We start from the raw sequence: 25,994 nt of genomic DNA, 5'->3' as shown, positions 1-25,994 counted from the left end.
GGATTCATCTCAGTAATGTCAGGGATAAATTGAGAGGCCCAATCTTGCATCTTTTGGGTTAGGCAGATCACCTCTACATCCAAACAATCAGAAAAATTGTCTTTTCCCTTGGTGACCTTTCAGATTCTCAACATTTTAAAGAAAGGACAGTTTTTTACTGAAATCACTTATGTGTGTAACATCTCTTCAGAAGATTCTATATTAGGGGAAGTTCCAGCACACAGCACCATTGAGTTTATAACTTGCTGTACCAGTGGACTGGAAGGTAGCTAATGTAACATGGATTTTCAAAAAAGAGCTCCAAAGGTGACTCTGTCAATTATAGGCCAGTAAGCCTAACTTCAGTACCAAGCAAATTGGTGGAAACTATATTAGGGCACACAATTATCAGGTTCATAGATAAACATTATTTGTTGGGAAGAGGCAACACATTTTTGTAAAGGAAATTAGTGTTTCACCAGTCTGTTAGAATTCTTTGAGGGAGTCAACAAGACTGTGGACAAGGCTAACAGAAAATAGCATAATGTCACTATATAAATCCATAGTATGCTCTGCTTGCCCCATATAAAAAATGATATAGTGGAACTGGAAAAGATTCAGAGAAGGACAACAAAGTTGATCAAGGGTATGCAGTGGCTTCCATATGAGGAGAGACTAGAAAGATTAGGGGTTTCCAGGACCTTTTATATTCTCTCTCTTGGGGGTGGAAACCCCTTTTTTCTCCTGTGCAAAATCACAACAACAAGATGGAGTCTGTAGCCACCTGGGCAAGCCACATGTCTATGAATGATTCAGCTTTTTGCAGGCCGATGCCGTTGTTCACATGTTAGTTTGAATGTTCCCAGGAAAGCTCAGATGTGAATTGGCATCTCCCAAAGTCCATTGTCAGTTAAGTGTTTCTTGATTGGGCGCTTACTGAGAATAGTTCTTTCTCAAGAAGCTGACCAAATGCTTCACTGAGGCTACTTAGAATCAAACAATATTCATAAGTTCAAATACAAAAATGATACACACATACAGACAGCATCTAACCAGCAAACTGCAACCTTTCCATAGACACCCTGCTTGGCCTTCTCTGTACAAGAACTGATGCAACCATAGGACCCAGTTGCAACAATGATCTATACAGTCACAGTTTATGTCAAAAAGTCACACACAGTACTGTACATTTGTTGCCTTTTTTTTTTTCACTGACTGATTGCATACTTCCAGTTCCAAATGAGGTGTGTGGGTGACCAGTCAGTTTGTTACTCCGGTGTTCATAGCACTGAGGTTTTACTGTACTAATAAGCAATACTCACCTACATTCACCAGGGGCATTTCTTGCTGCTTTTTGCAGCACTCAACAGCTCCTGATCTTGTACAGAGATGAAAAAATAAGGAATGTCCCTTGTAATAAGGGACTGTTGTCAACCCTAGTCCAAGGTCACACAGTGAATAAAGTATCTAAGGGGTGATTAGAATCCACATCTCCTGATTCCCAGTCCTTTGCTTTATCCATTCATCATATTACCTCTTCAGCTCCCGTTACCCTATTGCTCTGACACCTCTGAAGAGGAATGATTGCTTATTGAGAGAAAATTATACTCTCTGTATCTATTGATATGAGTGTTACCTTATTTTAGCTGCGTATATATCTCAAACATTTTCTATGCTGCAGTTTGTTAGATGACCTTGAAGACAAGCTATGCAAAATTGTTGTGGAGACATACCAGCTCAAGTACTTACTGTACTTTTCTATCAATACATGATGATAAATACAATATTAAACTCACGGGGAGGTGGGTGAGTATAGTTTTGCAAGGAAGTTGTTGCTAACAGGAGCAGCTATCCTCATTGTGGCCATCAGGCATTTAAAACTCCCATTGACTTCTGTGGAAGTTCAGCTGTGTAAAAGCTGAACGATTGGATTCTCAGAGCATCATAGGAACTATTTACTTTATGTTGAATAATAAATGTCACTTTTCCCTCAAATAGTAATAAAACTTACTCTTTTTTTTATGTTGCAATAGATTCTGCCTGGCATTTTGCAGAAGCATTGCTGTATTTTACCAGACAGGAATACAGGTAAACATTAAATCTTCTTTTTTACTTTTTGATCTGTTAATGTGGCTTTCATGTGAGATACGGAGAAACATGAAAGCACAATTGTATAAGACTGAGAAGATTTCTTGTTTGTTGTTTCTAGAACAGGACTTGAAAATCACTGAAAGAAGTGAAAAATTGGATATTTATTTCAAACACTAAGTTGACTCCTGTGTTTAAGTGATCTGTTTTCCAGTGAAGTATGTTTACAAGTTACATGCTATTTTTGGCTATTATCTTTGTAGGAAATGGCTAACAGATCTTGCTTTATAAAGTTGAATATGTTAACTCCTGAACTACTTTGTATTATTAATTATAAAAGTATTTTTCTGGCTAGCAAAGAGGTTCAACACTTGAGCCCATTTGTGGCTGCGTCCCTGTGGATCTTAGCTTTTCATAGTTGAGTTATAAATGTTGGTACTGTATATATTTAAAGTCTCTGTTTCTCAATGCATAAAAGAATAGAGTGAAAGATGATGTGAAATTACTTCTTTGGGTAAGTTCTTACTCTTGTGTTTGGATTATGATGTGGTAAGTTTGGCTTTTGAATAATTATATGGAAGAAAAATCTAAAGGTGAGTGAGTGAGAGAAGAGATATTGTATTAATATTTCTCCCTCTACCCTGAAAAATGAAATATCAATTTGAAATGCATTTATTTAATTGGAAGCCCTTGCTTGAAACGTAGTGTCATCGTAAAACATGAAGATATATAAAACTTATTCATCATCATAAATATGGTGAAATTTGGTTGTGTGACAAATTGTGTGAACGTTTTCAAATACTTGATGTAGTTGTGCATTAATTTCATAGAGGTTGAGAAAATACACAAACACCAACTTATCATTTGTATGATCTGTTGAGAACATATATCAATGGCACTTCCATTTTCTCAAAAATAACTAAAATTAAAATAAACCTGATTTCTTTCCCTCAGCCCACTTGCATGTTGAACTTGACCCATACATCATGTGACTCATGGGTATATTATTGTAATTAAAGATAAGTTGAAATTTCATTTACATATTTTTGAAGCTGCAAGGCATAAAATATAATAATAATAAAACAAATAGTTTATCTTGCCTCTCAAATTTGGAAGTCATTAATAACATGAGCACAGACTGAGTGTAAAAACCAAAGTTCCTTCCTTCCTGTTTTCAAACAATCTTGAAAAATTCTGTGCACGATAATGGCTATAATGACAACATTCCATTTAGTGTTTGTTCATTAGTGTTTTGTTCTGGCTCACTAATAGGGCTTGATCCCGATCCCATTGAAGTCAATGGTGAAATTCACACTGATTTCATTGGTACGTAATTGTGTCCTGTAGATATTAAGGCCAACATTTTCAAAAGTTGATGCCTAAAATTAGGCTTTTGAATCCATCCTCTAGGATAAATGGCCCAATTTTCAAAAATTCTCAACACCCACCACTCATTGACTTTTCAAAGTCAAGCCCCTATTTAGGTGCCTTAATGCACCTAGTTCTGAAAAATCTTGGTCTATGTTCTAGGAGAGAGAAACCTGTTGTTAATATTTGGTGCACCTCATTCATTGTACAGTGTCATTCACATGAAATTTTTATATAAATAACCCCAGTCTTCTGTAATTGGCTTGTGACACTGCTGTACAAACTGCAGGCATGCAGGTGGCTGGTATGTCACAATATGCCCAGGTTTTTGGGTTTTTTTTTACATAGTTCAGCACTGCCAGCGGTGCTCAAAGTAAATGTATGTGTTCCTAGCTCCCATAACAATGTATAATATATTTGGTAAACAAAATATGGCAGCAAATGTAATTTTTCTTGCATTTCCTTTTGGGAGGCAATCAGACAGTAAGCAAAGAGGCTGCATGTGCAGCAGCTGAGCTCCAGTGAATAAGGGGCTAACCAAAACTCAGGGGAAGGCCTATAGATTGCCTTGATTTGACTCTAGCCAGAGCTGTGGGGTATAGATTTCAGGGCTCATAGAAGGATAGGTTGTGTCTTTGCTAAGCTCTGAATAAAAGATGCAAGCCAATAAAGGGTGCAAGCCAAGGGTGCCTTGCTTACCAGCAAGGAGAAGTCTTCCCATCTCATACTGGCTCAACTCTGTTGACTGGCCCTTGGCAGAGAGTAGAGTCAAGGTTTTCCCTGTTCCTCCATATTCATTTCCCACACACTTGCTATCAGTGGAGAACATGTTCTCTCTCTGATACTGGACTCCTGGTCCTGGCAGACCGTGCTGAGGTAGGGATGTGGCTGTGAAGCACAGATACTGACTTTTGTTTTTGCCAGTGGGTGCTTCTGAAGAGGAGTGTGTGTGTTGGGAGGCGCTCTGCCAGTTTTGAGGGGAGGCTATTTTCATCATATTTATACACTTCTTTCATGTTCTAGTTATTTAATATGTTTATCATTGGTATCTTTACTATTTTAATAATGATTCAATTGTTATGAACTACATAATTGCATTATCATGAATTACAGTATATTAAGATCATTGCAATCACCTAAAAGCTGTGTACACTAACATCCCAGTTTAAAGACATTATGTCTCACTGAAGCTTTCTGGATGAAACTTTCAGCAATCTTATTTACATCTAGGTTCCCTGGTATTATTTTGATGCACGTTAAGACAGCTATTCTATTCAGTTGCATCTGTCCCACTGATGACTGGAGATAATTTTTAAGTCTTCTGAAGCAGAACAATGAGCATTCCACAGTTCAGGATGATACAGGCACAGTGAGAAGGATTCTTATGAATTTGCAGTACTCTGGAAACATAGTGCTTCCAGAGTACAGTAAATGACTCCAAGATCTCTCTTGATTTAGGCACCACCATTTTGTGTGTATTGTTGAAATTATATTTTGCCATGTGCATTACTTTGCATTTAACATTGAGTTATATCTGCCATTTTGTTGCCAAGTCACCCAGTTTTATGAGATCCCTTTGTAACTCTTTGTGTTCTGTTTTGGACTTAACAATCTTCAATAATTTTGTACCATCTGCAAACTTTGCAGATCGTATACAAATATGTTGAACAGTACTGATCCCAGACCAATACAAACCCCTGGTGGGACACCATTATATATCTCTCCCCATTCTGAAAATGGACTCTGGAGCACCCATAGAGTTGGTGCCTATGCTATGAAGGGCTTGATGACAACGGAGTCCTGAGAAATGCCCTACTGGCAAACTTCAGATCCAGGGTTGGGTCCAGATTTTGAACTCCTCCAAAGTTTGAGGGTGCTTGGATTTAGGATTGAAGGTCTTTGGGGCAGGGAGTGTTGGTTTGTTCTGTGCTTGTACTGCACTTTGCATGTTGGGGTCTGTGACTGTGGCTCCTTGATCCTAATAAATAATACTGGGGTCCATTTCTATTTAAAAAACAAAAAGGGAGGGATGGAGGGACAGAAAAAGTGTGTGTGTGGGGGGGGAAGGCATGAAGTGAAACGCACAAATATTAAAAGGAAAAAAAGTTAGAATGAAACAGCAAATTTTTAAAAATGCTGGTACTGGAAAGAGAAAAGAGACAAACCAGAGGACTGGGCTAAAAGAAATCTGATGAGGTTGAACAAGGACAAGTGCAGAGTCCTGCACTTAGGACAGAAGAGTCCCATGCACTGCTACAGGCAGGGGACTAACAGGCTAAGCAGCAGTTCTGCAGAAAAGGACCTGGGGATTACAGTGGACGAGAAGCTGGATATGAGTCAGCAGTATGCCCTCGTTGCCAAGAAGGCTAACGACATATTGGGCTGCATTAGTAGGAGCATTGCCAGCAGATTGAGAGAAGTGATTATTCCCCTCTAGTCGGCACTGGTGAGGCCACATCTGGAGTACTGAGTCCAGTTTTGGGCCCCCCACTAAAGAAAAGATGTGGACAATTGGAGAGAGTCCAGCAGAGGGCAATAGAAATGATTAGGGGGCGGGGGCACATGATTTATGAGGAGAGGCTGAGGGAACTGGGCTTATTTATTATATAGAAGAGTGGGGGGGGGCGGGGTTATAGCAGCCTTCATCTACCTGAAAGGGGATTCCAAAGAGGATGGAGCTAGATTGTTCTCAGTGGTGGCAGGTGACAGAACAAGGAGCAATGGTCTCAAGTTATAGTCTGGGAAGTCCAAGTTGGATATTAGGAAAAACTATTTCACTAGGAGTGTGGTGAAGCCCTGGAATGGGTTACCTAAGGAGGTGGTGGAATCTCCGTCCTTAGTCCAGCTTGAGAAAGACCTGGCTGGGATGATTTAGTTGGGGTTAGTCCTGCTTTGAGCAGGGGGATGGACTAGATGACTTCCTGAGATCTCTTCCAACCCTACTATTCTATGAAAAGAATCTGTAACTATTAAGTCCTAGGAAGAAACCTCGAAAGATGAGAGAAGCGTCTGAGAATGATATAACTGTGAGAGCCAGAAGAGATGCATAGCAGTCAGGAAGTAAATCTGGTGTACAGTGGTAGACTCCCACATTTGCTGCATCTCCTGTTAAGATTCTGAAGTGGTAAAGATTAATTTTCTGTGAATTTTGTTACTGAATATTTTAAAATAATACAGTTAATTTATTATACCCTCAATGTAGTGTTACTTGTATTACTTTGATCATGAAGATGTTTTAGATTTTCCTCTGTAAATGTATTTTCAAGGGTTTATAACTTGACTGTAAAAATACAGTCTAAGCTGAAATGTCACATAGCAGGATCTATCCCTGTGGAGTTGTGTTTCTCAGCAAAATAGGGGAGAAATTAACTTAGCTGTTTCTCAGCAATAAAATTTTTAAAAAAGAATATAAAAAAACGGGTTCAAAATGGTTTCTGTATTGATGTGTCATGGATTTTTTTTATATAAATTAACATTAAAGTAGAAAACTGAACATTTTGCTGGTCACTGGTCTATGAGGAATACTCAATAGTGACTGGTGTATTCAAAAAAAAGGATAGATTAATCTGGGCACTGAATCTCATTTACACTAAGGCCACCTTTATACTGCTCTGGCAGTGTAAAACAGCCTTAAAGGAAGTGTAAATGTAAGTCACTCCTGATTTACGCAACTCTGACAATGATCAGTGGTCTTAAAGGGACTCTGGACTAAATGAGAATCAGCTCCTTGGTTTTCAAAGCTCCATTTTCTTCTTCTGTCCAGCCTCACCTTAGTATTTGCTCTCCTCAAAGCAGTGAAACATTATCAAACTGTGATCAATCTAATTATTACTTTGTTATATTTCATAAATGTACCATTGTTGATGGGACAGTGGTGGTAGGGTAACTGACCTCTATGTGTTTTTTATGCTGGTTTGATCTGTCAAACCGTGAATTGCTCACGTAGATGATATAGAACAGATTAAACCAAATTATACAGTTATCTATGCTCTGTACTGCCCTTTCTCGTTCCGCCTGAGTGGAATATACTGTTCATCTGAGTCCCCCTGATGTAGTTCCATATTTGGTAAGATTGGAATCACTGTTTCCATTACAGCCTCCTTAAGAAATATTAATATCTTCTGAACCTTAAAGAGGTTGACACCTTTTTATGGTGGGCCTTGCACTCCTCTCCACCTGGTTTTAAACTAGTGATGTCCTCCTGCCCTTTTAAACCTTGTAGGGGCGTTTATATCTGTGATTTTGAAGTAAAACATAAGTTCAATACACTGTTTCAAACCTATGTTGCTAATTTGAGTCTGATAAAGAATTTGGTAAAAATTGTTATATAGCAACTCTAGCAAAATATGGATTTATGTCATGTCATTCTTCATCATCAATTCAATTTCCAGCTTTTGCTATTCGTTATTGTATTTTCACAGGACAGTAAAACCCTCATTATTCTGTGTTTATATCCGCTTTCATTTTCATGAGGCCATTATATGGGCTAAAATCACATCAGTCATCTATGTTTGGGTGTTCTTTCTTTTACAAAACCTATAATTTCTATCTGATAAAGTGGCATAGATGTAATATCAGGGACACAACAGTGGTAACCTATCTAATTCTTTGGCCAAAGTAGTTAGCTAAGAAAATACTATTTCACTGTTTTGTTTATGTTTTCCCCATTTATTTGAACAGCAAATACTTGCTAGAAGAAAATTAAGGTAGATTTAAAAATAATTCCTATATTCAGATGTAATTTTATTTATACTTGACTTCACTAAATTACTTTAAAAAGTTAAACTTGTGCTCTTGCCTCTAAAAAGTGTATCTACATTCATTTATCATTTGGTTTAGCTGCTTTTATTAGAGAGTAGAGTTTTGGATCAGGATTCAGGAAAAAAAGTGCAGTTTTTGCAGTTGTTATATTATTAACCAGTGGTTAATTATTTGATTTTTTTTATAATGGGTTATCCAAAGGGCTGGTAAATGTTTGAAATGTATGGACGTGATAGGGTTGCCACCTGTCTGGGTTTTTGGCTTCTGTGACCAGGTGTATGTGACTTGTGTAGCAACCAGTATAATTTCTCAGAGCGCATCACACTACAGAGTTCAGGATCCAAAACACTACAACGATAACAAAATATGCTTTTACTTGTATATTAAATGCTTGGCTAATTATAGTGGATATTGCCCAATGCCCTCTTTGAGGCAGAAAATATTATTCCTTCTTAATTTTACAAACGAGGAAATGGAGGAAGTTAAATTTCCTGCCACTTTCAGACAGAAATCTGTGGCAAGGCTAGGGACAGAACCCAGACCTATTTACAAGTCCTTTTGCTGTAGTCATAAGACTTCCCTTTGCTTAAAATCTATAGCTGGGTTTTGAAACCAGATCTTGTAGACTTCTCCTGCTGTCTGCCTGCTGAGTTCTACAAGTGTTCTCATTCGGATGCTCATCAGCAGACTGCCTGCTGGTACTTTCCAGCCCTGTTTCCATGGAAATGGGAATTAAAGGGGTGAAAATAAAGCAAGGATAAGTACTTTCTTAATCTTCTATCTAATCCAGAAGTTCCCAAACCATGGTCTCCAGATTGCTTTGCTCTGTGAAGAGCTGGCTAGTCATATGTTGCTGGCTCTGCACCTTAGTGCCTCCTGCCAAATTTCATTAATAGAAACTAAAAATACATGAAATATATCCTACTATTATTGTCATGAAAGTAATTGCTGTAGTTGCTGTAGGTATGTATGGGATTATCACTGGGACAGAAAAAGGACTGTGCAGCAACTAAGTGGAGGGGTGGTGGACTGGGCAGTAGTGAATGGTAGGGGTGGTGATTAGTAAAACAATTTCTCTGTCAAGACCTGGTCTATGTTATGAAAAAAATTGAGATGCATGGATTCTTGCATTGAGATCTATGGTGCACTTGCTTTACTGAAAGCCACATATGCCCTTCTGAGGACTCAGAAGGGCAGAATTCACCCTATATATGGATTTTTCTTTTGGGTTTGATAATTATGCATTTCATAATTCACGTGGACTCCATCCATCTCAACTGCATTAAAAAAGGAAACAAATATTGCTGTATAAGAAACAGTTTTTGGAAAAATGCTATTTTTTTGTCTGAAAAGACCTATACCAAAATTCCTTAAATCATAATTTTAGCCTCCAATTGAATTCGGCACGTTGAGAATCTAATGCAAGATCCTTTTATAACCTAAAGATCCACTATTTTTTCTCCTCTTTCCCAATAGTGGTGAAGCAACATAAAACAATTCAAAGGGAGCAGGAGTGGAAACACAGGGACACACAAAGAGGATAACCATTGAGAGAGACATGTCCTCCTCATTCCCCCCAGTTGTTGCATCTGTTTCCCCAGGCTGTGCATCACATCAACCCTTCCTTTAGCAGAGGAGGGCTGGGGACAGCAGACTGATGAATGTTTCTTGATTAGCCAAAAGGGATTACTGAAGCATCCACATAGGGACTGACTGTGCTTCCTATATAAACCCTCCTTATTCTAGCAACCTTCAACATTGAGGGGGTGGGGGAGGAGGGAAACTCAGCTAAAGATTTTAGTCCATGTTAAACTTCCTGTAAGATCTGTTTATTTTTGCCGATCAGGGACCCTGACTACATCTATTTCCAGATGTACTATGTCACAACACAGGCATCTTTATTATAAATGCACACTTTTACAAAATACACATCCTTATTTTATTTTCAAATATATGCTACCCCCTCAACCTCTTTATAGGCGAAATTGCTATTTAGCAGCGTGGAAAAGATAGGAAGTATGGCAAGAGACCAGGAGATCTTCAGTGATCTGAAACTTGAAAAAGAGTCCTACAAAAAGTGGAAGCTAGGTCAAATTACAAAGGATGAATATAAACAAATAATACAAATATATAGAGACAAAATTTGAAAGGCCAAGGCACAAAATGAGATTAAACAAGAAAACATTCTACAAATACACTAGAAACAAGAGGAAGACCAAGAACATGGTATGAGTGGGGAAAACACCCAGTAGAATATGTGGAAATGGCAGAAGTGCTAAATGATTTGTTTGTTTCAATTTTCACCAAAAAAGGTTAGCAGTGATTGGACATGTGACATAGTGAATTCCAGTGAAAATGAGGTAGGATCAGAGGCTAAAATAGGGAAAGAACAAATTAAAAATTACTTAGGACACCCTAGAATACTCAAGGAGCTGATTGAGGAGATATTTGAGCATTAGTAATTATCTTCAAAAAGTTCCGGAAGATGGCAGAGATTCCAAATACCTAAAGATAATAAGTTGATAAGCATCAGCATGGATTTGTCAAGAACAAATCATGTCAAACCAATCTACTGGCTTTCTGTAACAGGGTAACAAGCCTTGTGGATGGGGGTGGGGGAAGCAGTAGATGTAGAATATCTTGACTTTAGTAAGGATTTGGATACTGTCTTTCATGACCTTCTCATAAACAAACTAGTGAAATACAACCTAGATGGAGCTAATATAAGGTGGGTGCATAACTGGTTGGAAAACCATTCCCAGAGAGTAGTTATTAATGGTTTGCAGTCAAGCTGTCAGGATTTGGGGTCCTACGGGGATCAGTTCTGGGTCTGGTTGTATTCAATATCTTGATCAGTGATTTAGATAATGGCATAGAGATACATTTATAAAGTTTGTAGATGATACCAAGATGGGAGGTGTTGCAATTGCTTTGGAGGATTGGATTAAAATTCAAAATGATCTGGACAAACTAGAGAAATCATATGAATAAATCAAATGAAATTCAATAAAGACAAATACAAAGTACTCCACTTAGGAAGGAATATCAGTTGCACACATACAAAATAGGAAATGATCACCTAGGAAGGAGTACTACGAAAAGAGATCTGAGGGTCATAGTGGATCACAAGCTGAATATGAGTCAGTGTGTAATGTTTCAAAAAAGCAAAAAATCATCCTAGGATGTATTATACGCCAGGGGGAATTCTGCGCCAAAAGATAAAAATTATGTGAATAATATTTTTAAATTCTGCACATTTTGTCAAATTAACACTACATAATAACACTAGTTTCATTTATTCTGTAATTTATTTCAAAATACCTATAACCAAGTATATCTGTAACAATACAGACACACACAAAAATTCCACCAGGGTTGGAGAGTTAAAGAAACTCCTATGACAACCCAGTTCTTGTTTCTCTGCCCCCTCCCCTCCAGAGCCCAGCTGAGGAGGGGCAGACACCCACAACCCTTCTCCTCCCCAGCCAATACACCTGAACTCCCTACCCTCCCATAGACCAGCCGCTGGGCTCCCCTTGCCCATATACCTGCACCCCCTCCCCCAGAGCCCAGCCATGACCCCCAGCCCAGATATCCACACCCCCTCCCCCACAGAGCCCAGCCGCAGGTCCCCCAAGCTCAGACACAGGCCTCCTTCCTCCCAGAGCCCAGCCATGGCTCCCTCTTCCACCAGAGCACAGGCATGCCCCCACCCCCCGCCCTCCAGTCCTATAAGTCTGTCTTCTCAGCATTACACTTGCAGGGGAAGCAGTACTCTCCTAAGGACCAAAACAGTTTGTAAAGGAAATGCAACCTAATAAGTTGGAATAAAATGATTTTTTTTAAATAAAAACAGGGAGCAGAAAATTGAAGTATGTGGTAAAGATGGTAAAATAGGATTTTAACTCTCCTGATCAGTGGGTTTCATATGACTTAAACCATGTTTTTTTTTCAAAAAGTTGTATGAAGGCACCTGATTACTGTATTGACAGAATGTTGCCAAAGTTCTAGCTTGGTTCAACATTCAATTCTTCAGCATCTTCATGAAATCATTGGTTAGCTGCTGAGACCACATGGGCTGAATTACCAGCAGTATGCAGACCAGACCAGGCTCTAAGTCTCCTGTGTCAATAACGTCATCCTGAGTTTTCCCAATGCCTACGTGAGAACAACACCTGGATAAAATGCAGCTGGCTAAACCTGAAAATCTGGCATGATGAAAATGATGCTGGTAGGAAGAGGGAAGCGTTTATTACTTCTATTAGTGTGGCACCTAGGCTCCCTAGCCTCTTTTTGTAATATTGTGCTTATTGTAAAATGAATTTGCATCATCAGGGTCCCTTTGGACTCCTCAGTGCTTCTGGATATCAAAATAACCATTGCTGTAAACATTTGAAGTTCCATCTGTGACTGGTCAGAAGACTACTGCGGTCTCCACATTAACCCAGAGTGTTTTTTTGACCTCCTCTAGTGGGATGCTATAGAGGTTTTATCATAACCTTAGTCCCAGATTTGGACCCTAGCGTCCAAAATATGGGGGTTAGCATGAAAACCTCCAAGCTTAGTTACCAGCTTGGACCTGGTACCTGCTTCCACCACCCAAAAAATTAGAGTGTTTTGGGGCACTCTGGTCCCCCTGAAAAACCTTCCCTGGGGACCCCAAGACCCAAATCCCTTGAGTCTCACAACAAAGGGAAATAATCCTTTTTCCCTTCCCCCCTCCAGGTGCTCCTGGAGAGATACACAGACACAAGCTCTGTGAATCCAAACAGAGTGAATCTCCCTCTCTGTTCCCAATCCTGGAAACAAAAGTACTTTCCTATTCCCCCAGAGGGAATGCAAAATCAGGCTAGCAATCCAACACACAGATCTCCCCTTGATTTCTTCCTCCCACCAATTCCCTGGTGAGTACAGACTCAATTTCCCTGAAGTAAAGAAAAACTCCAACAGGTCTTAAAAGAAAGCTTTATATAAAAAGAAAGAAAAATACATACAAATGTTCTCTCTGTATTTAGATGATATAATACAGGGTCAATTGCTTAAAAGAATATTGAATAAACAGCCTTATTCAAAAAGAATACAAATCAAAGCACTCCAGCACTTATATTCATGCAAATACCAAAGAAAAGAAACCATAGAACTTACTATCTGATCTCTTTGTCCTTACACTTAGAAACAGAAGACTAGAAAGTAGAAACTGCTTCTCCAAAGCTCAGAGAAAGCAGGCAGGCAGACAAAAGACTCAGACACAAACTTCCCTCCACCCAGAGTTGAAAAAATCCGGTTTTCTGATTGGTCCTCTGGTCAGGTGCTTCAGGTGAAAGAGACATTAACCCTTAGCTATCTGTTTATGACAGGTTTATTAGTCTGCTATTGCCTCCAAGCTAAGGGACCAGATCCATTATCTCAAGCAGCAGCGGTGCATGTTTTCAGATCTAGAGCTCCAGAGTTCAGTCCACACAGACAGACCTAACCAAGGTTGTTGTTGTGCATACATGCATGACCTCCAGGCCCAAATATTGTAATTTGTTACATCTAGGAATGAATCTACCACCCCGGCAAACCTCAAACTGGTACAGAGCATGGATGCCCATTTGCTAAATAACACAGGTGTGCTTTGAACACATCACCCCATTGCCATAGTCTTTGTACAGACTTCCTGTTGAATGCAAAGTCCAGTCCAAAGTTTCTCACCTGATAGTCAAATACCTCCATGTGATTGGTACTAGTTACACTTCCGCATCAGTGACCATGACCTTCCCCACAAAAGTTATGTTTCCCCAAACCCATGAACCTGTGGATGTATATGGGGAGGTTTTTGTGTATGGGAGACAACCATCTCTGGATTCCAGCACTCATTCCCACAAGAGACCAGAATGTGTACTAGCTTCACCCCTTTCTGCATTAAATATAAAACCCATATCTCTGACTCAGCTTTCCCACAATAATCTTAGCACATACACAATTAGACCCAAATGCAAAAGGGAAAAAAAATCAACTAGTTTGCTCAAGATTAAGCCTACAGGCAGAACGGAAGGGAAAGAGTGTTGTTGTCTTCTTTCAGGCAGTGATGGTGACTACTTAATTATGTAGCTAGGAAAATCTGTCGAAAACATAGCATCTCTTGGGAGGAGGAAGATGAACATAAGAATGGCCATATTGGGTCAGACCAAAGGTCCATCCAGCCCAGTATCCTGTCTACCGACAGTAGCCAATGCCAGGTGCCCCAGAGGGAATGAACCTAACAGGTAACGATCAAGTGATCTCTCTCCTGCCATCCACTCTCTGACAGACAGAGGCTAGGCACACCATTCCTTACCATCCTGGCTAATAGCCATTAATGGACTTAACCTCCATGAATTTATCTAGTTCTCTTTTAAACCCTGTTATAGCCCTAGCCTTCACAACTTCCTCAAGCAAGGAGTTCCACAGGTTGACTGTGGGCTGTGTGAAAAAGAACTTTCTTTTATTTGTTTTAAACCTGCTGTCCATTAATTTCATTTGGTGGCTCCTAGTTCTTATATTATAGGAACAAGTAAATAACTTTTCCTTATTCACTTTCTCCACACCACTCATGATTTTATATACCACTATCATATCATGAGAAGAAGGAGGAAGGAAAGAAAAGAAAACACTGCCTTGCTCTATATTTCTGACATAATTAATAGAGAATTCCTAATGTACACAAGTAAGCACCTGGAAAAAGAGGAAAATATATATATAATAAGCAACACAAACTACAAACAACTCTTAGTTATAACAAGGCTAACTATAAAGCTAAATTAAAACAGCAGGTAAAAAGAATGATTGATTTCAATAAGCCAGAGTTTGTTTATTAACTGGTTCAGTTTATTTGCTAAATAAGTACTCAGGCAGTAGGTATATCACTTAGAAGAAGTCTACTTTATGGGGTCATTCTTTTGAGTGGGAGTGTACAGATAAAGCATTGAAATCCACGGCCAAAATGCATGGCATGCCAACACAGTGCAGTATATGGGCAGAGTCAAAGGAAGCATGTAACTGACAACAGAAAATCAAACAATGGAAATTTCTTGTCAAATTCAAGTCAATAAGGTAAAATTCTTGCATATACACACAGTAAAATATTAGTCCTTACCATATTGTAGAATAGCTATCAATTAATGGCAAGGAGAAAAGAGTTTTCAGAGGTCTCAGGGAATCAGAGTAGGTAATGCCAAAGGAGACTTAGGGCTCATTGATTCTGCATAAGTCTGTGCTGGCATTTTCTTCTCACTGCAGTTATCAGCAAACAGAAATGATCTTCTGGCCTGTGTGTAAGGCAACAGGGAATGTTCAAGTGAGATCTACATTCCCTGTTTCAATACTTTCTGACTGAAGAGGTGACTTGGAAGTACTTTCAAGATACTGTGTCTGCAAACACAGGTGCAGAGTGAGAATGTGCTAACAGCTCCTATTTCAGCAATAAGAAGCAAAAGAAACAAGTGAAGACGAGAAGGAACCATTACTCTCTCAATCTTCTACTGCTTTTTCAGCACCTGCGTTCTAGTCTGTGACTTCTTTCTTTTGCCAGTAATTTTTATCTTTTTGAATAGGAGAAAGATAGATGCATTCTTAAGGCAAATAATAAGATGGGGAGAACCCAAATATGCAGGGAAAGGGAAACACAAACTCAACTTTTGACGTGAACTTGCAAGCCTCTCTGTCACCAAAATGCATGAGAGCTTTCCTCTAATTATGCCCATTCTCTAGAGGATCTGAGAAATCCTCCTTCATCCAAAGATTACATACAAGAGGCCCTCAGAGAATGGGGACATTTTTCTGATTATATTTATTATTTTTTCTTTCAGCTAATTCTTTTTATATATATTTCCCTTCCCTTCCCATTTCATCTCCTAACACTAAAAACTGTAGAAATATATAGTTATTAATCAAAATGTGAGGGTTTAAAAAAACCCTATAAGTTTAAAAGGACTTTGCTAAATTAGCATAGATTGACTTGTCATATTGTCTGGCTTGCTTTTACAGCCCTTTTGGATACTATTGTATAATAATACAGTAATAGTCACCAGTGTCTGCAGTTATCTACCATAGGCAGTAATTTGTCTCCTTTTCATTGTGATAGGAAATGGCAGATGTTTCTGCACCGTAATGTGTATGATGACAGATATTGTTACTGATGGTTATTGTACAGCCCATGCTGTGCACTGTATATGATATGAAACCCTGCGATAGTTTGCACAGAGAACAATTAGTTCTTTTAGTAGAGGTTTGTCAGTAATGAGGACTTGCATCTGCCCGGTCATTGGGCAGCGAATGAGTGCAGCTAGGCCACAGCAGAACCACTTGATTGGCTAAGACAGTCAAGTGGCTTGCTCTTGAGCCCAGCAGCTGCAAAGGACCAGTGGCTGCTTAACACATATGCCTGCAGATTCTAAGCCTTCTTGTGTTGGCCTCACTCCAAGCTCTGCACCCAGCCTTGCTCTTGCCTAGACCCTGCCCCACACCTGGCCTTGTTCCAGTCCTGTCCCAGCCTAGCTCCTGCCTTGAAACCAGCCCTGCGCCTGTCTTCTCTGACTCCAGGTAATCCAGTTCGAATCTTCAGCTCCAATTCCTGACTGACTCTGCCTTGATCATGGGCTCTGGCATTTGGACTTTGACCACTAGGGATGACTCTTACTTTAACCAGTAGGCCTTACTCCTGCTCTGACAGTTAGGCCTGACTGCCTATGACCCAGTCTCCAATCAATCTCTTAAGTAGCTGAAGAACTAAGAGGAACAGGAAATGTATTCATTCCTCCATAACATTCTCCATCCTGTAAAATCACTAAAGGAAAACATCTGGTGAAAGACATCTTTTATGGTGAAAAATTCAAAATTTGACCTTTAGGTGGGCAAGCATAATAGTTTGCACAGAATCAAACACACACTTGCTAGTGCATGCAAGTGATAATGTATATTGTTTACTCCATTTAATTCCAACAAACAAAAACCTGTATTTGGAGAATATTAAAACTGTGTGGTTAAACATTCAAATCAGGAAATGCCAGTGTCTGTCAACAGCTGGAGCAGCTATTAGAGGAAAACTTCTGGGAGCTGTGCACCTCACTCCCCTGCCTGCCCAATCCAAACATCACAGGAGTCACAGAAGATGTAGTGGAGAGACTGGTACCCAAGGTGTTGCAGCTGTAGCTCATAGCTATATTCCTCTGATAGCAGCCTTAGTGGGTAAAGCAGCTGTGGCTTGAGGGCTGTATATTGTAGATGGTTAGTGAGACCTGATTTCGGAGCCCTGAGGGCATTTGTGGACAGTTTTAAACTATATAATCTCAGTACCTCTTTTAGAAATCTGTAAGGACCAGTCTGTCTTACTCTATCATTAAAATTTTACATGAGCCTGGAATTTCCATGTCAAATACAGCCTGTAGAATGCAAGTGATTCCGGTTGATAGAATTCTAATTCATGAATGACCTTCACAAATATATTTGGAGGTGATAAGTCACAGAAGTCTGCCCACAGTGCATAAGAAATTACATCACAATTAAACTGTAGGTGATATAAATATAAGGAGTAAAGAAAATCAAATCAGCCTCAGACTAAAAGGGAATGAATTTTGAAAATAAAATTCTTCAGGCTGTGTTCAGTCCATATCACTCTAGCCTCTCCAGTTGATTTTCTTGTTTTTTAAATAATTTCTTCACAGCGGATGATGCTCTACCATTTAATAGGAAAAAATCCTTATTTTAAATGTTTTTAAAGAGATTAACTGTACACCTTTTTCATGTTTCAACTCAGTCTTTAGCTACTGTAGAAGCTTAGAAATAATGGATAGTAATACGCATTTATGTATTAGGGCTAGTGAACCATGTCTTGTGGGATAAATGCATAAAATAAATTTATATGCAAGGTGTGTGTATATATACATATATGCACTAACTGTATACCATAATGATTAATTAAAAAAAATCATTTGAATTTGTTGCCCACTACTGAAATTTTCTAACTCCATCTTGTTTCTATGGAAACTGTTACAGTAAGAAGATACAGTAAACAGAGGTACTGCATTATATGAGTCTTCTTTTGTAGTGTATTCATTTGATTAATATCCATCCAAATTGTTCCAATGACAAGTAAAATATTTGTTGCTGTGCTGCCATCCAAGAAGGGATATTCTTATTTTTTTTCTTTCCATTTTTAATAAATCCATGTTAACATATGTGGTGCTTTCATTTTGGTGTTTGATCATTTTCACAAGTAATTGATGGGATTGTATATACCAGTGGTTTATACTAGTGATGATCAGAAATTTTTTAGCAGAATGTTTGACAGAAATACCATTTTCATCAAAATAAAAATATTTTACAAAATGTCAATTTCAGTGAAAGTTCCCACAATTTTTAAAAAATTTCTTCCCTTACAGTGCAATCAGAAGACACTTTCATCTGGAAAAGAAAAGATATGTTTCAATCAGTACTAAGTAGCAACGGTCCTTAAAGTTTTTTAAATATAATATTTCAACTATTATATTGTCATATTATGGCATGTCAATAATAGTGCATATTATGCACTAATACTGTTATGTCATGATATAATGTAAAAATAATATTTATAAAAATAAAACTCTCCACAAAATAACATCCAAAATAAAACTTCAAAATTCTGAAACAAAAATTTTCCATAGCTGAATATTTTTCAGAAATTCCAGTTTGTGGAAAATTTCAAAAATTATTTGAATTTGAAATTATTTCATATCAAAATGAAAAGAAAATTTGAAACATTGAAACTTCCTGAAAACTGGACATTCTAAGTTTCACCTAACTCTAGTTTACATATTACTGCTAATAATACTTACCTAGTTCACAGGAGTGCAGTGATGATTTGTTTGTTAATGTTTGTAAAGTACTTCAAAGATTAATAGCTTTATAAGAGTGTGATTCATATGATTGCATCACAAACCCTGCTCTTTTCTTTTGTGAATATTTGGGACCTGTGTGTTGCTCTGGCTGTTTATATATGACTTTCCAGGGGGCATAGCTCTTAAAGATGTGGTTCAGTTGCTAAGAGTGGGTGAGATGAAATAGCTTTGTGGGCCAGATTATGCCTGGCAATAGTGGAGAGTGTAAATAGCATCTTCACTTTGAGCCAGCTGCTGTTGCAGGCCTTCTACTACTCTCAGCACTGGCACTGCTCCCACCTTGCACTTCCTGGAGTACTATGCACACCAAGGGAGGAGCAAGGTGCTGGCCATGCCCCTTCTTCCCCTCCCCCCGCAACCTCCCTACTGACTAGCAGAGCTGGCTGGCTGCAGAGAGAAGTATGTTCTGCACCGTCCAAAGGAGATTGACGACAGTCCTCCATCTGTCTAGCTAGGGTGACCAGATGTCCCAATTTTATAGGGACAGTCCCGATTTTTGAGTCTATTTCTTATATAGGCTCCTATTACCCTCCCCCCCAGCCCATTTTTCACACTTGCTGTCTGGTCACCCTATGTCTAGCAGATGCAGTGCTTCATGGAGCTCCACCCTGTGTTGGCAGAGCTCTGCAGTGCCCTAGTGCAGGCCTGAGCTATAGTGGAGTCAGGCTGTGGTTAATGACTGGCTTTTAGGGGATGTCTACATTGCACCATAAACCCATGCTTAAGCCTGGGCTCAAGCCTAACCCCCCCTTGTGCCTACAAGGCAATAGCACAAACCTTGGGCTCTGACCCAGGCTCCCAAGACCCTGCAGGGCTGGACTGTCCAAGCTCAAATTAAACTGAGACCCAGAGTCCAAGCCTTGTTGCTTTGCAGTGTAGATGCAGACTCGCTGGACTCAGGTCCTGGGAGTCAGCTGGGACGATCCAAAATTCCATCAATCAACTTCTAGTCCTTTCTATCCTAACAGTCTGCAATCCACTCTATTGAGAATGGAAGCCACCCTGCCCTTTGCAAATGGCAGTAGCTCAGGTCAGTTCTGATCACCAATCTGCAAGCACATGATCAGAGAGCATCCTGGGTTTGCAATGAAGAGCGAACCTATCAAGCCTTCTGCAAAGGTAGCTGCTTCCTGGTCTTCCCACAGTACACCAGGGTCCTAGGACTAGATTGGCAACATTTGGGAGGGGGGGAGAAGAGGGGGTGGGCTGAGAGAGATGCTAGGGACTCTGGGATATGGTTATTTTGACTCGGGTCTGCACATGCAGCTTGAACTCCAGAGACCTAGATTTGAACATGGATTAGAAAAGTCTTAACATAGGGTTAAAATACAATGTAGATGCTCAAGCCCAGGGGTCCCTAATATGGGTCAACTGACCCTGGGCTTATATTGCAGCATAGACATATGTTTGTTTGTTTGTTTGTTTGTTTGTTTGTTTGTTTGTTTGTTTGTTTCTTTCTTTCTTTCTTTCTTTCTTTCTTTCTTTCTTTTTTTTTTTAAGAAAAAAAGCAAGTTCAGTTGGCATCAGGGCCAACAACTGCTGCTGAAAGATAGCCAGATTTTGATTGGGTAAGATTGCTGAGGGAAGGGGAACAAACGGTCCAGGGAACAGTAAAATGAGAGCATTAGAATAAATTTAACAATCAGTAAATATATTTTTCCAGGAATCTACTTTTCATAGTGGGCTGAAATGGCACCTAACCCCTTAGAAAAAAATATTTCATATATTTTCTTCAGATTAAATGGAAAATGAACAAACCACACTGTTAGCAATAAACTACTCCAGCTTGTACATTTGGGTCCTGATACACTGCCCATTGATTTCAATGGGACATTTTCCTTTAGCTTTAATGGGCATTGGACTGGGTCCAAAAAGATTATGGTGCACTTCTTGGATGGCTGATGCCATGAGGTTGAAGTCACATGAGGCATTAGGGTACCAGATGTCCTGATTTTATAGAGACAGTCATGATTTTTGGGTCTTTTTCTTATATAGGCTCCTATTATCCTCCACTCCCATCCCGATTTTTCACATTTGCTTTCTGGTCACCGTATGAGCCATATATCTATGACTTACTAATGTGCTATTTCCTGTAGCTCATTGATGTAATGGCACAATCTGTCTGCAGAAGAAAGCGTCTTTCAAATGAAGAAATATTCTGAGGGGAGTGGCTTACATAAAAAAGGGATGGAACTGCGGAAAGTGTCAATAAACTTAGGAATGTTTGGAAACAGGGACAATCTGCATTTGTTTTTGTCCTGGTGGATAGAGCAGGAGAATTGGATTTTATTCTCAGCTCTGTCACTAGCCTGCAAGGTGACCTTGGGCAAGTCACTCTACATCTGTGCCTCAGTTTCCACGTCTGTAAAATGAGGATAATGATACTAATCTTCTTTGTACAGCACATTGAAATCTACTAATGAAAAGTTCTGTATAAGAGGCAGGTATTATTATTTATTATTATTTTGGGTACTGACTGACTCGTGCTCATCACTTAATGTCTGTTCTATTAAATATTAGATTAGATCAGTTGATTATAATTTAGTTTGGTGATAGCTGCATTTATAAATACCCTAGAAAGAAGCACAGATCTCAGGGAAAGTGAGTGGGAGAGATGCTGGCTCTCTCACCAGAAGCAGAAGTGACAGCTGTAGGGCCCTGCTGCTGCTGCATTTAAACTGAAATCAGTCTGTAGTGCTCCCTTTCAGTTTATCTTACAGTGCATTGCATATCACTGAAGCTTTAGATGATGTGGGATATGAACTGGGGTGATTCATTGAACTGACACATGTAATGCAGCAACCTGCCTACTGAGCAGACCTTCTCAGTAGCAGCACATATCACCAGTGCACTGTGATCTGCACTGGCTGAAGCCTAGTGGACTGAATTTAAGGTGTCTGTTGTGATATATAAAACCCTAAATGGCTTGACATTTTCCTACCTCTCTTCCTGTTCCATACTGTGATAGTTACAATTAGGCAGTCAAGATGGATCCCCTTAGCTTAAAGAAGAGAGGGTTTGCAGTAGAGTCTTCTGTATGAGTGTCCCTCAGCATTGGAACAAGAGTCACAGACCACACAGATTTTTTTTCTTCATGTTTCAACGTCGTCAATAATTTAAATCTTTCTCCTTTGTTGGTAGTTTTTTTTTAATCTATATTTCTTACCCAGTGGCTTTTTCATGTTTTTAGATATTCTGCTGATTTCTTTACCTAATATCTTGCTGTTCCCTGGAAGGTTTCTTGCATTCACTGTTGTCCCTCTCTAGATGTGGCATTTTAATTTGGTTCTTGGAATATTTCTGTTTATAACTCACAATCTATTTTTTAAAGTTTGGATTGATCATTTCCCTTTTTGGTGATATTATACTAAATATTAACTTTAAAGTCTATTGAGCAATTTCCTTTTTCCAGCTAGCATATTTTTATTACTCCAACATTGTATGATGCAACTGATTATTGTATTAGGGCCAAATCCTACAAGTTGCTCAGAGACTTCTGTAAAGTGCTGAGCATCCTCAACTCACATCAACTTCTGTGCTCAGCAACTTAAAAAACACAGCCCCTGTCAAACCATTGGTATGATGGTCATCGTGTTATTTGCTTCAGTTTTCCTGCTTTTCTTTATGCACACTCACACTCTTTAATTTGGGAAGATAAGTGGTTATGGACCTGTGTTCAGATGATAATTATTTAAGGGATAGATTCTGAAGTTATCTGCAGCCAAGCTGCAGTATTCCAGGAGTAGCCCTGAGAAGCATTGTCTCTTAGAAACACTCTTCTGTATCATGTCACAGTGCCTTTCTGCTTCCTTCTGAGCTAACCAGCCAGCTGTACAAAGTAATATAGACACCATCTTACGGACCTTACGCGAAGCTCCTAGTGAAATCAAAGTGAATGTTTCTCAAAGTAAAAGAGGATTCAGGGACACCAGGAATATTCCTGGTGGTGCCTAATGTCACACTCAAAGCACAGAATCACTGAAATGTAGGGCTGGAAAAGGACCTTGAGAGGTCATTTGGTCCAGCCCCCCTGTGCAGAGGCAGGACCAAGAACACCTAGACCATCCCTGACAAGGGTTTGCCCAGCTTGGTCTTAAAAACCTCTAATGACGGGGATTCCCTTGGATTCCTATTTCAGGACTTATCTATACTTATAGTAAGAAAGCTTTTTCCTAATATCTAACTAAATCCCCCATGCTGCTGATTAAGCCCATTACTACTTGTCCTGCCTTCAGTGGAATGGAGAACAATGGATCACCATCCTCTTTATAACAACCCTTAACATATCTGAAGACTGTTATCAGGTCCTCTCCATGCCCAGTCTTCTTTTCTGAGGACTAAACAAGCTCAGTTTCTTTTAACCTTTCCTCACAGGTCATATTTTCTAAACCCTTTATCCTTTCTATTGCTCTTCTCTGGACTATCTCCAGCTTGTCCATATTTTTCTTAAAGTGTGATGTCCAAAGCTGGACACTATACTCCAGCTGAGGCCTCACCGGTGTTGAGAACAGTAGGACAATTACCTCCGATGCCTTATATATGACGCTCCTGTTAACAGATCCTCAGAATATTAGGCTTTTTTGCAACTGCTTCATATTGTAGGCTTATATGCAATTTGTGATCCATCATAACCCCCCCCCAGATCCTTTACAGCAGTACTATTGCCTAGCCAGTTGTTTCTCATTTTGTGATTTTTTCCTTTCTTAGTGTAGTACTTTGCCCATCTTTATTGAATTTCATCTTGCTGATTTCAGAGGCATTCTCTAGTTTGTTCAGTTTCTTTTGAATTCTGTTCCTATGGTCCACAGTATTAACAACCACTTCCAGGTTGGTGTCATCTGCGGATTATATAAGCATACTTTCTACTCCATTATCCAAGTCATTCATGTAATTACTGAATAGTAGTAAACCAGCACAGACCCCTCTGAGACCCAGTAGGTATGTCATCCCAGTTTGACAGCAAACCACTGATAACTACTCTTTCAGTAGGGTCTTTCAACCAGTTATTCAACCACCTTATAGTAGTTTAATCTAGACCATCTTTTCCCTAATTTGCTTGTGAGAATGTCATGTGGGACTCTATCAAAAGCTTTACTAAAATCAAGATGAGACATATGCATCTTTTAAATTAAACAGAAGATACTGCAGGGCACAGCATGTTTGAATAAAATGTGGAATTAAGAAGTGTATTAAGAATGTGTAGCACTCTGAAGTTCTGTCTCTAATACATAATGTTATTAGGTGTGAATACCTATTAGGCAAACACATATATAGATAAACTTCTTGTCCCTTTTGTGAGATGTTGAGTTATGAATCTCAAATTATATTCCATGCTTCTTCTCTCATTACATTTAATATGTTTAAACATTAGAACTCTTTTTCAACCTTTATGCATTCAAATTTTGTCCATTATTAGAATGGAAATTATGTATAGGAAATTAAGTGCTTTTCTGAATAAGCATGTGCCTAATCACCTTGCTGAATCTGGCCTACTTCTGTTTGCAAAACTCCCTATTTCTGAAATGAAAAACTTAACATACAATTGAAAAATTGTTGCCTACATTTTGAAGTAATCAGTCAAATTTTCATTTAAAAATGAAGATGTTTTAAACATCACAGCATCGAAAGAATTTTAAATTTGTATCGCTGGAAATATTGAAGTCTAATTGTTCTGACACATGCAAATATATTTAATGTTAGGGGTATGTTAATACAGAATGCATGAATATTAAAATATCAATTATTACATGTATTAGAAATTGGGACATCAATTCTGCAATTCATTCCTTGTGGACAGTCCTTTGTCCACATGGAACCCTATTGATTTCAGTGGGGCTTTGATTGGGTGCAAGTTCCTTTTGTGCAGAACAACTTGCAGGAGTGACTTGCAGACACTTGAGAGATGTAATCTGAAGAGGAAACAAATCTCTCTACCTTTAACTTGAGATTTTCCTTGTAGCTTCATATTCAGTGTCATAGTAACTAATGGGTATTGGACTTTTTCCTTCTGTCCTATATTCATGATCATTACCTATATTTTGTAAGCTTAATGGATATAATGTTTAAATCATAACGGTAAACTCAGACATTCTTGTCTTTATTTAAAATCAGAAGCTTTCCCAATAGCAGAATAATAGTGATGTTCATTGTTGGATAACTTGGAAAATAAATATACCAGGCTTCTGGCTTTAAGCGTTTTAAAAGAGTTTCACTCATACTTGTGTGAAAAAAGTCCTGCCACGAATTTTTATAAATTGGTAAGTCTGTTTGTTATACAATACAGTGATTAATGGTGAATCCCCTTTTGAAGGCTTGAGTAGGATTGCCAACTTTCTAATCGCACAAAACCGAACACTCCTGCCCCATCCCTTCCCTGAAGCCCTGCCCCACCCCTACTCCGAGGCCCCACCCTGCTCGCTCCATCCCCCCTCCCTTCATCACTTGCTCTACCCCACCCTCACTCACTTTCACCGGGCTGGGGCTGGTGTTGAGGTGTGGGGGGAAGGTGAGAGCCCTGGCTGGGAGTGCAGGCTCTGGGTGGGGCTGGGTATGAGGTGTGGGAGGGAGCTCTGGGCTGGGGCAGAAGGTTGAAGTGTGGGAGGGATTAGGGCTCTGGCAAGGGGTGTGGGCTCTGGGGTGGGACCAGGGATGAGGGGTTTAGGGTGCAGGAGGGGGTTGTGGTGTTGGGGGTGTGTGGGCTCCAAGAGGGAGTTTGGGTGCAGGAGGGGACTCTGGGCTGTGGCAGAAGGTTGAGGTGTGATGGGGAGGTGATGGCTCCAGCTGAGGATGTGGGTTCTGGGATGGGGCCAGGGATGAAGGGTTTGAGATGCAGGAGGAGACTCTGGACTAGGCCAGGAGGTTGGGATATATGAGCGGGGCAGGGTGAGGACTCTGGCTGGGAGG

At 39.4% G+C, this 25,994-nt stretch overlaps 1 protein-coding gene across 6 annotated transcripts in view; it reads left to right on the top strand.

Moving 5' to 3' along the window:
- DLGAP2 (DLG associated protein 2) overlaps positions 1–25,994 on the top strand; it is a 688,475-nt gene that overhangs the window by 125,312 nt on the left and 537,169 nt on the right. For 4 of the 6 annotated variants that reach the window (XM_050950698.1, XM_050950697.1, XM_050950695.1 and 1 more), the window contains one exon: positions 2,013–2,067. The exons of the other annotated variants lie outside the window; for them this stretch is intronic. In XM_050950698.1, the coding sequence (XP_050806655.1) occupies positions 2,013–2,067 (55 nt within the window). The remainder of the gene's footprint in view (positions 1–2,012; positions 2,068–25,994) is intronic. 6 annotated transcript variants of the gene reach the window in all.

Source organism: Gopherus flavomarginatus, chromosome 4, assembly GCF_025201925.1.
Source record: "Gopherus flavomarginatus isolate rGopFla2 chromosome 4, rGopFla2.mat.asm, whole genome shotgun sequence".
Lineage (NCBI taxonomy): Eukaryota > Metazoa > Chordata > Testudines > Testudinidae > Gopherus > Gopherus flavomarginatus.
This window is presented reverse-complemented; position numbering and strand designations above follow the sequence as displayed.